Source organism: Mustela nigripes, chromosome 1 (assembly GCF_022355385.1).
Source record: "Mustela nigripes isolate SB6536 chromosome 1, MUSNIG.SB6536, whole genome shotgun sequence".
NCBI lineage: Eukaryota > Metazoa > Chordata > Mammalia > Carnivora > Mustelidae > Mustela > Mustela nigripes.
The window spans coordinates 3,068,056-3,078,720 of record NC_081557.1 but is presented as its reverse complement, the minus strand read 5'-3'; the positions used below and the strand labels follow the sequence as shown (position 1 = coordinate 3,078,720).

At 58.7% G+C, this 10,665-nt stretch overlaps 1 protein-coding gene across 5 annotated transcripts in view; it reads left to right on the top strand.

Moving 5' to 3' along the window:
• The window catches only part of CTTN (cortactin), a 30,417-nt gene that overhangs the window by 402 nt on the left and 19,350 nt on the right, over positions 1-10,665 (top strand). For 4 of the 5 annotated variants that reach the window (XM_059399073.1, XM_059399069.1, XM_059399062.1 and 1 more), the window contains exons 2-5: positions 4,828-4,926; positions 5,485-5,571; positions 5,678-5,751; positions 7,481-7,610. In XM_059399073.1, coding sequence (XP_059255056.1) covers positions 5,485-5,571; positions 5,678-5,751; positions 7,481-7,610 — 291 coding nt within the window. In that variant the 5' untranslated portion in view covers positions 4,828-4,926. The remainder of the gene's footprint in view (positions 1-4,827; positions 4,927-5,484; positions 5,572-5,677; positions 5,752-7,480; positions 7,611-10,665) is intronic. The other variant, XM_059399054.1, reaches the window with a different exon arrangement.

Genomic DNA, 10,665 nt, shown 5'->3' with positions numbered 1-10,665 from the left:
CGGGGGACGGAGACCGGGGGTCGGCCCGGGGTCGGGTCGGCCGGGGTCGGGTCGGCCGGGGCCGGGCTCCGAGGGGCGGGGTCTGCTGGGGAGAGGCCGGGGAAGGGCCGAGGTCGGGCCGGGGAGGGAGGCCGGGAGCCCGAGGAGGACCGGGGTCGGGCGAGGAGGGCCGGGGTCGGGCGAGGAGGGCCGGGAGCCGGGGGCACCCACCCGGAGGTTCTGCAATCAGGTCAGTGGGAACGCAGCGACTCGAGCGGCTGCGGCCGGTCGAGAGGCTCTAAATTTGGAGCAGCCCCTCCTCTGGGGGTGTTGGAAGTCACCAGAAAGGTGCTTTGGGGCTGGTGGTTGGGATTCCGTCTCTGGAATATTCCGGGAGCTCGATCGCCCCGCGGGAGGGCCGGGAGAAGAGGGCACAGGGCTTCCCGAGACTGGAGTCTGCGGGGCCTGGGGCCGCTGGGGGAGGAATCCCATTTTCCGCTGACCGCAGCTCGGGAGGCATCCTGAGTGGGCGTCCCTCCCAGAGACCGCCCTGCCAGCGCCCCATTTGGGCTGCGTGGACTTGGCCGCGCTGTGCTTTGTCAGGGGTTAACCCCCTGCGTTCTGGCGTCTGGCCTGGCCCGGTGGGCCCAGGGCCGGGACGGGCTGTGCCTTGGACAGGCCTCTGTTGTCCCTGACCCCCTCTGACCGTGGGGTGAGTCACTGCCCCAGTGCTTGGAGGCAGCCGGGTCTGTCTTGGAAAACCAATCCCAGATTTCCCCTGGAGCAGGAAGAGCCCCAAAGGCCGCTTTCCCGGGCTCTGGAATAAGGATGAAGAGCAAGGGGGCTGCAGGGTCGTTCTGACCCTCTGTCTCCCGGTGGCTGCAGGGTCGTTCTGACCCTCTGTCTCCCGGTGGCTTCAGGGTCGTTCTGACCCTCTGTCTCCCGGTGGCTGCAGCTGACTTCTGGGTGGGTCGTTTTGAGGGGCTTATCTTTAAAGCCCGTCGGAGTGGTTCGGATGGGTGATTCAGACTTCTTGGGTGCGGGGCGGCCCAGGGAGGTGCTCAGGGAGGTGCTCAAAAAAGGCGTGGTGGAAGGCCCGAGTCCTCGGGAGCACCGGGACTGGCTGGGGAGCACCGGGACGGCCTGGTGGTGCGGGATGCCAGGCATCCACAGTGGCCGCAGGATGTGGGCTCCAGCCCCGGGCCTAGTCTTTCAGGTTTGTGGGGGCGCGGAAGCAAGCCCAGGCGCCAGGGGCTTTTCTCTGGGGAGTGCGGTGTGAGGAGTGGCCGGCTCTGCACACAGCTAGGGCCTTCTGGTTCAGTCTACTGCTCTGCTGCGCTGGCCATAGTGACCTTAATGGGAAGCCAACTCTGTCCCGTCATCTAGAACTTTGTCCCATACAGTGTTCCTCTCGGTTTATATGGTGGCGCATGGTGATGTCACCCTTGTGTGGTCTTGATGAGTACGTGTGACATGTGACGTTTGCAAGGAAGGTCCGTTGATGGTGAGGGGTGTTATTTTGGTAACAGTTTTACTGAGGTGCAATTCATACACCATATAATTCACCCAGTTAAAGGGAACAGTTCAGTCGTTTTGTAACACATTGGCTTGTGCAACTATCAGCACAGTCCACTTGAGAGTAATTTTATCCCCTCAAAAGGATCCCTGTTCCCTCCTTCCAGTATAGGTAAGCACTGATCTACTGTTGTCTCCCTAGACTTGCCGGTTCTGGACGTTTCATGTGAAGGAGATTGGCTGATACGTGGGGTTTTGTCTCTGGCTTCTCGCCCTTTGCATGTTCTCAAGAGTCGCTCGTGCTGTAGCGGGTGGTCAGGTCCCTCCGCGTTGCCAGAGAACATTCCAGCACGAGTGGGTCACGTGGACCTGCTGCGTCACGTGGGCGCTGGCCTTGTTCGTGCTTTCTGGCCCTAAAGAAGGATCCTGCCCGACCGTTCCCATGCGAGGTTTTGTGGGGCCATAAATTTTTCTTTCTCTTGGGCCTGCCTCTGGGGGTGGGGACTGCTGGGCCAGTGGTGACTCTGTGTCACCTTTCGCCGACCCGTGGCTCTGTTACTTGTTTGTCCTCGCACCAGCACTCCGGGGCGGCTCTGGGGCCTGCACCCCGCCTGCCTCACTTGCCTCACTCTGTCTGGTGTTTCGTTTCAGCCTCAGCCCACTTGGGGGTTTGATTTGCATTTCCTGCCCCGCCATGCTCCATCCTCTCTTGTGTGAGCTCAGCAGCCATTTACTCCTCTTTGGAGATACTTCCACCCGGTTTTACAACATGGCTAATTGTCCTGTTTGCTGTTGAGTCCACGAAGTTCTTTATTTCGGGTATATGATCTGGAAACATTGTTTCCTCCCGTTCTGGGAATGGTCCTGAGTCTCTTGCCGGTGTCTCTTGAAGCAAAACCTTTCAGTTTTGTCCAATTTCTCTGTTCTTTCCTCTTCTCCCCTGTGCTTCTAGTGTCACATCTAAGAGCTGTCGCCAAACTGAAGGTGATGAAAATCTACACTGACGTGTTCTTGTGACAGTTTAATAATGGAAGCTTAGATTTGTGTGATCTCTGACCTGTTTTGGCATTAGTGTTTGTATATGGTGTGAGGTAGGGCGCCAGAGAGATTATCTTTGGGTCCAAAAAAAGACCCAGGCTTTTACATTCTCAGTTACTGTTGTGATTTTTTTTTTTTAATTGAAAAATTTGAGGGGGTGGTAAGTGTGGACTTGGGTCTGTCCCTGGCCGCCCTTGGGTGGATTTTTACACGTGTTCACTAATTACGGTAATAACCTCAGCCCTTAGCACGTACTAAGCAGCCTACAGAAGTTAGGGTCTCCAGAGGGGACTGAAAAGAGAGGAGGGGTGAGTAGTAGCGTCAGGAACACAACAGGGAGTGTAGGGAAGGCTGGCATAGCATGAGCCGTCCAGTTCTTGACGTGGACCAGGCTGGGTGCCGAGGCAGCAGCTGGTGCTTCTGAAGGACTTGTTCTAGGCACAGGGGGCCAGATTCCTCAGCTCTGGGACGTCTGGCAGTACAGTGCCGGTGGGCGTTGTTGTCTCGGGAGAGGGTGGTGGAGAAGGTGGTGCATCGGTGGCCCGAGGCCCTGGAGTCTTGATCCCGGTGCTGCCGGTAACCCACCCTCCATCGGAAGCGCCGCCCCCTTCTCATGCTGGTGATTGTCACCACGCGGCTTTTGTCTCCAGCCACGCACGATCCCTTCAGAGTTTTCCTTACGTTATTTTCTTAAACTCGCAGTAATAGGATTTTAGGATTTTGAGCAGTCATAATTTAGAAGGAGCGAAAAACGGAGACGTGTCCGGATCGTGGCGGACAGGATCCGTCTGTGCGCGGTGGCCGCAGTGGTGTCCGTTCGCTCGGGGAAGCAGCTCCGCGCGGCTGTGAGTCTTGTGAAGCTTTGCTGTTTTCTGTATTTTCTCAGTGTGTCTGAAAGTCGAGCTTTACGTGCGTCAGCTGCGAACGTCCTCCTCTCGGGCTTCCTCACGAAGCCTCGATGTCAGAGTTTCCCGAAAGGACCTGTGCGCCGGCTCTGCCCAGACTGGCCGCTTCTGAGCTCTCTGCCCTTCGTGTTTTCACAGACAGAGTCACTCCCAAATGCTGGAAGTTCCTTGCAGGAGCACTGGCTTTCCACAGGGACCCCTGAGCAGCCTTTTGTCGCCAGCTGGAAAGAAAGGGTTGTGCCCCGTGAGCGTCTCCCCTTGTCTCGCCTCGGACTGTCGGGGTGGATCCCCAGGCAAGGAGGGGGAGTGGGTGGTCTCCCTTTGGGTCTGCAGAGGTGGGGACCATCATTTTCTGGAGGAAATGTTGCTTAAAAAGTCAAGTCAAGGGGCGCCTGGCCGGTTCCGTCAGAATAGCATGCGACTCTTGAACTTGGGGTCTTGGGGTCATGAGTTGGGACCCCCACGTTGGGTGTGGAGATTACTTAGAAATAAGTAAAGTGAGTCAGCCCAGTTTCCAGTGTTGCCTGCGGGTGAAAGAGAAGGGGGTTCCAGAAGTCTCTGGAAGCCTCTCTGTTCTGGGAGGAGCCATCTGGCCTCTTGGATCTGTGCTGTGGAGGGTGGGAGGAGCTGCCGGGCAGGGCGTCAGGAAGCAGGGCCAGTGCTCACCCTGCCCGCAGAAGGCCGCCTTCCAGAAGGACCCGTGAAGGTTGGCTCTGCTGTGTTCTCTGCCTGCGTCCAGGACAGCAGCAGCAAAGACCCCTTTCACCTTTGCCTGAGGGGGAAAGGTGGCCGCACTGGCCCTCCCCAGAGACCCTGTCCTTCTGCGTGACTGTGTCCTCAGTGGCTGGACCCCTGGGCAGCTGACGTCCCACAGTTGAGGCCCCTTTCTACTGTGGTGACATACGGGGCACATTTGACTGGGAGAGGCTGACTGTGAGCAAACGAATTTTCAGGCGGCTGTCCTTGTGTTTGTACGTGGGCGCAGGGGACGGGGCACCTCGGGTTGCTCCACCCAGGGCTGAGCGTTTAGTCTGTTTTTTCGCTAAACTCGTGTCAAAAGCAGATTACATCTGGGAGGTGCTTGCCGTGCCTGGGACAGCCGGACAGAGAGCAGGGTTCGTGGTGGCCTTGAAGGGACTGTGTTGGTCCCGCCTTACCCAGGAGCAAACTTCCCGGCTCAGGTCACAGTGACCGGAGTCGCATCTGGGAACTTGAGAGTGCTGGCATATGACAGCACTCACTACCACCTTGAGTTTGGACTTGAGGCCCAGCAGAGCTGGGGTCAGGGGTGGATCCGGACGGGAGGTTCTCGGGCTCCTGAGGGACTTCGGTCCTGTCTGAGTTCAAGCCACAGGAGCTTTCGGTTGATCGAGTTAAAATCATCTTCCAGGTGCTTCCTGGCTCGGGGGAATTGTTTGAGTGCTTCTGGGGAAGACGGACCCGCTGTTCTCAGACCTGGTTTTCTCCTGACACCATTAAGAGTTGAAAGGTTAGAGTTTACCTTTGTGGTTAGGAAAAGCCACCGCTGCCCCGCCGTGAAGCTGTCATCCTCTGTGCCAGGTGGAACCATCGCTGGGGCGGAAGGGCCACCTCCCGTCCTCGGGCTGCCTGGGGCAGGAAAGGTTGGCAGTTGGTGTCCTGGCTGCGTCCCCAGGTGGATGGTGAGGGACCCTCGTAAATCACGTGGAACATTTATTCACTTGCCAGAGTCCGAGCTAAGGAAGCACTTGCATGTCCTCTGAGCACTAGAAAGCAAAACGGGTAGTCTGTTTCCTTTTGTTTTTTTGCGGGAGGGACGGGGTCTTCACGAAGTAAGTGCACGCGTGATGTTTTTATTTTCCCGAAGATGTTCTCACTTGAACTGAGGCGGCACATTCTGACAGCGTTCCCGATGCCCTCTGAGAACAGGGCTAGAAACGCAGCGTTCTCTTTCATTCCTTTCTCGTGTCGGGGTCCGTGCGGGGCTGGCGACCCCCGACCTGGGTTGCAGTTGGGGTGCGGGGGGCCGCCCGCTCAGCCCCCATGACTCTGCGCACTGCTCTTCCAGATGTGGAAGGCTTCGGCAGGCCACGCCGTGTCCATCACCCAGGACGACGTGGGCTCTGATGACTGGGAGACCGACCCCGACTTTGTGGTACGAGCCTCCGTCCTGTCGCTGCTGTGCTGCTCCCGAAAGCGGCTTCCCTCCGCGGGTCCCCAGGGTCGCGGGGAGTCCGCTGATCGTGTCTTCTTCTTTTCAGAACGACGTGAGCGAGAAAGAGCAGAGATGGGGGGCCAAAACCGTGAAGGGGTCTGGGCACCAGGAGCACATCAAGTAAGAGCTGTTGGTGTGAAAACGGTCCCCTGAAAAGCGACAGCAGGTGGGCCGGGGGCCTGGCCTCTGTCCCTCACGTGGTCCCTCCCTTGGTTCACTGCGGGAGATGAGGGTGGGACACGGCGATGTACTTCGCGTGCGCGCGTGTGTGTGCGTGTGTGCGTGCGTGTGCGCGCGCGTGTGTGTGCGTGTGCGCGAGCTCACAGACGCAGCGACCTCACACTCCTGCTGCGGACGAGTCCTTCATTTGCAATTCTGGCGTCCAATCTCCTTGCGGGACATGGTCCCCTGCGTCCCCTCTGCCAGTGGCCCGTCTCGGACATGCACAGTGTCCTTGAAAGCCTTAGACCTGAAACACCGCCCGCCCTTGCCGTGACTGTTACAGTCTTACTATTTTATCATGGGCTTTTGGGTCCTGGATTCTAAGCACTGTGTTCTCGCGTAAAGCCCAAAATAGAGGAACTGAGTGATCGCCGTTGTCGGAGAACGTGGCCTTGGTCCTGACTCGGCCCTGTCTTGACCTGTCCCCTCTCTCGGTGGTGTTTCCTCATCAGGGAGTGTAGCTAAAACCGACTTTAAGTTGTGCTCAGGCTTTCGAGTAGGCCGGACTGGCTTCAGAACGCCCCTCTCGCTCCCTGCGTGAAGGACTGTCCCTGACCGAGTGACCCCTGGGACCGTTTGCACATTGGTCCTGCTCGGCCCCGCTGTCTCTCAGGAAGATGAGGCCCTTCTTGGCCGAGAGAGTCGGTAAATCATCCATAGAAGAGGCTTGGCCTGTGATGTGGGCGGTTTAGACACGAGTGTCCGTTCCTCCCTGACTTGCTGGGCCCGCCCCCTCCGCAGAAGTCCCAGGAGGATGTCGAGGGAGGGCCCCGGGCCTGCGGGGAGAGGGGCCAGCGCCGTCGTGCTTCAGGCTGCCTCCCCGGCGGGTTAGGTCACCCGTTCTTCTCCTCCTGTCCGTTCCCGTGGCTCGGAGATGTGTCAGCCGTCGCCGGCGTTCTCTGGTGGAGCAGCCTCCGGGACGCTTCGGGGGCCTGGGGTCCTTCCGGGGGTGAGGAGCAGTGTTCTTCCTCCTGCTCCTGCGGGGGATGGGGGGTGGGCTTGTGCCGCTTTGTGGTCTGATGGGGACAGCTGCAGGTACTCCCTGACCTGCCAGGCTTTGACCACAGCTTGTGATCTGTTTCACGATCCCCAGTATTTTCCGGTAAAAAAAGTGACTTTGGATGATAAATCTGAACGTCTTTCATTTCACTTTTGAATATTTCCAAAGCTAGAGTATTTCAAGTAAAGGGACACTCTCGAAATGTCTTGCCTCACTGTCTTGGACCGGTGTCCTCTGTGTGCCTGGGGTCAGGGATGCTGACTTTGTTTCTCCTTCTGCCTTGGGTGGCGCTCACACAACTGCTTCTCCTGGTGCTGTTACCTGATGAAGCAGAACCTTTTCTCTGTTTGAGAGAAGGTCCACGTCTCGGGGTAGCTACTCGGGGGGGTTGGGATGCCTTGTGGGTGCGCACTTTGGTTTCTTTTCCCCCTTAAGCTTAAGCTGCCGGAGCAGGTGGCCGGCTGGCAGAGGAGTCAGGAAAGTGTGATGAAGTCGGGGACTTGGGGGGCCAGAGTCACGAGATCACAGGTGTACGATGTGACGTCTCTCGTCCTTGTGTGTCCTCCTCGAAGGCGAGGGTGCGCTTCTGTTCCGTGGTTTGCTCTCATTTTCTCTCTTCCCTCCAAGCATACACAAGCTGAGAGAGAACGTTTTTCAAGAACACCAGACCCTCAAGGAGAAGGAGCTTGAAACGGGACCGAAAGCCTCTCACGGCTACGGCGGGAAGTTTGGCGTGGAGCAGGACAGGATGGACAAGGTGAGGTGCGGCCGCTGCGTCTGTTCTCGGCTCGCACGTGGTCGGCCGAGAAGGGGCTCCGACTTCCTTGGGTTAAACGTTTGCAGTCGGTGTCTCGGAGCTGGGATTTGCCAGAAGTCATTCTCTGTTGGCTAACCTGACTCCCGCTCTTCAGAAGCTGCTGGAGGGTCTCACGATTGCTGGGGTGTGGGGACACGTAGGGCGGCCTGCCCTGGGACCCAGACAGAGCCCAGAAGCCTCTTGACCGCCGGCGTTGGCGTGACTGCTACACGCCCACGCCCTTCAGCTTGCTGCCTAACCCGGACCAACCTGCCGACCGGGACCAAATCTGGGGGCGCCCCGGTTTCACGCCGCAGGCGAACGATGAGCCCCGTAGGTGTGCTGACGTCCCCCTTGCGTGATGAACCGCACACGGGAGTCTGGCGCTCTGTGAAACACGGAGCCCCTGCCCACGAGGCCAGGCGAGATCGCTCCCTCTGAGAACAGTGGCCGAGCTTCCCCTGAGCTGTCACCGGTTGAGTTCAGGAACCTGGGGACATGCTGTCAGCCTTGTTGACTGAACGGATCAGTCTTTGTCAGCAGTTTGCATCTTCCGTGTCCCAAGAGGGAGCAGGGAGCTCTGGGCGGCTGGTGGCGCAGGAGGGGACGGAGCGGGGGCTGGTGTGTCGCAGGCTTCTCCCCGAGACGGTTCTTCATGTTCTCCAGACGTCCCTGTAGACGCGAGTTTCCTGGGCTCCGCAACGTGAGATTGCTCTGACTTGCGAGTGTCTGCCCGCATCCTGTGTAGAGGGGAGGCCGTGGGCAGGGGCGTGTCCTGGTTCTGGTCTGGAATTCCAGACCTGCCTCCCGCCCGCCGCCGCGCGCACGGATCGGATTCAGTGTCTGAGCGGACATGAAACGCCGCCGCTGGGTCACAGTGTACCACGCTGCACCGTGTTACCACAGAGTGAGTGGGCGGGGGGCGCCTGTGGGCACCCCAAACCAGGTCCGAGCTGCACCTAAGCTGGAGTTGGACCAAGTGTGAGCCGCAGGGAAGACACGGACGTTTCCTGGTGTGATACTCGTTCCTGGAGATGTCTGGACAGGGAAAGTGAGCAGCAGTAGGATTTATGGATTTTTTTTTATTTTTTTAATTTTAATTTTTTTTTTAAAGATTTTATTTATTTATCTGACAGACCGAGATCACAGATAGGCAGAGAGGCAGGCAGAGAGAGAGAGGAGGAAGCAGGCTCCCCGCCGAGCAGAGAGCCCGATGCGGGGCTCGAGCCCAGGACCCTGGGATCATGACCTGAGCCGAAGGCAGTGGCTTAACCCACTGAGCCACCCAGGCGCCCCTGGATTTTTTTTTTTTCAAGATTTTATTTATGTATTTGACAAAGAGACTGCGAGAAAGGGAACACAAGCAGGGGGAGCGGGGGGGGGGGGGGAAGCAGGGAGCCTGATGGGCTTGATCCCAGGACTCTGGGCAGATGCGTGACGCCTGAGCCCCCCAGGCGCCTCTAATCTTCAGATTCTAAAGAAAAGCCTGATAGCTTTTTGCAGTGCAAACACACAGAACCACCATGTGCTTAGGCCAGTGAAAGAATCAAGTCGGTAGAAGCCTTTCTCACCCCGAACGAAGCCTGTGCGCATGGGGTGCGGGCAGTCGGAGAGAAATGAACGATTAGTTTGGGCCCTGGGTCTGGGTTGGAAAAATGACTCTGGGGAAAGCAAGGTGTCAAGGAAGCTGGATGGCGGGAAGAACCTGGCGTTCACTTCCGGCTTCCGTGCTGCTGAGGGACTGCGCCTCCTACCCGCTCGGCACCTTGGCCTCAGGCCTTTCTAGTTGCGAAGCTTCCCTAAGGAGTGTTCCCCTCCCCACTCCGGCCAGCCCGCAGCACCCTTCCCTGTACCTTCTCCCTGTTGTCCTCCGTTCCCCGGAGGCTCTTCGGGGCTGGTGCCTGTCCTCACCTCGTGCCTGGCTGGCGGCCACCGTGAAGGTCCAGGGATATCTTCTGAGTGCCTGGGTTGTATGTCCCTGGCCGATGTGCTAACCATCCTTAGGTGGCTCAGGGAAGCCCCTTCGTGCCAGTGCAGTGTGTGGGGCCCCTTAAAGAGGAGCCGGCGGGGGATGTTGATGGGGCTCGGGTTCCTCCGCCCGTGCCTCACTGCGCACTTCGACGAGGCTCGCTTGCGGCTCCGGGGGCACAGTTGGACCTGTTGTCAGAAAGAACGGAGATTCCCCAGCCCAGTCACTCTTACTTGCAACTTGTTCTCTCCAGAAGTTGGAAAAAGTCCTAAGTCCTAAGGTCTCTGTAAACAGTTGAGGACGATGCAGTAGAGACTTCCGGGAGTAAGAACCACCTCGGATAGGCACGGATTGGCCAGAGGCATGTGGCCTGGACCGGTGGGGCAGCCGCCAGCCCCGTCTGCTCGGCTCTCGGGCCCCTGCCCTTCGCTCGGGGTCGAGCTGGCCATGGCCACACCCCGGGACCTGGAGTGTGCGTCCAGGCGGCGCCCTGCCCAGTGCTGAGCTCTAGTCATGAACAGGACGTTGTCAGCCAGGTTGATCTATGTGGATAGAGAGGTTGAGGAAAGTTGCCAGGCTGTCACCCCGGCCACGTTGTTAAGAAAGTCTTAAAACCTCTTTCACTTCTTTCTGGTGCGATTCATGCTGGGGGACCCCTTCGGAAGGCTGCCCCTCCGGGCTGCTCTGTCAGCGCTTTCTGGCCTCTTTCTGGCCAGGGGCCCTGGAGGCTGCGGCGTGTCCCGGAGCTTGTCTGTCAGTACCGATGTTGAGCAGACGGGGTGCGGGCGGTGGTCGCGCAGCCCTGGCGCTTCCAGGAGGACGCTGCTCCTTCCCCTGGGATATGGCGAGAATGGACTCCTGAGTTGCCCATGGAGGGTCCGCGGTGGGGCTGACACCTGAACCAGGGCATCCTGTGAAGCCCCTCAGACGAGCGGCGGGTGATTGTGGTGTGGTTCCAAGGTGGTGTGACGGTCGGAGCTAGAAGGAGGGCTCAGATGTGCTGTCCCTGTGCTGTGTCCGGGGGGGGGGGGGGGGGGGGGGGGGGGG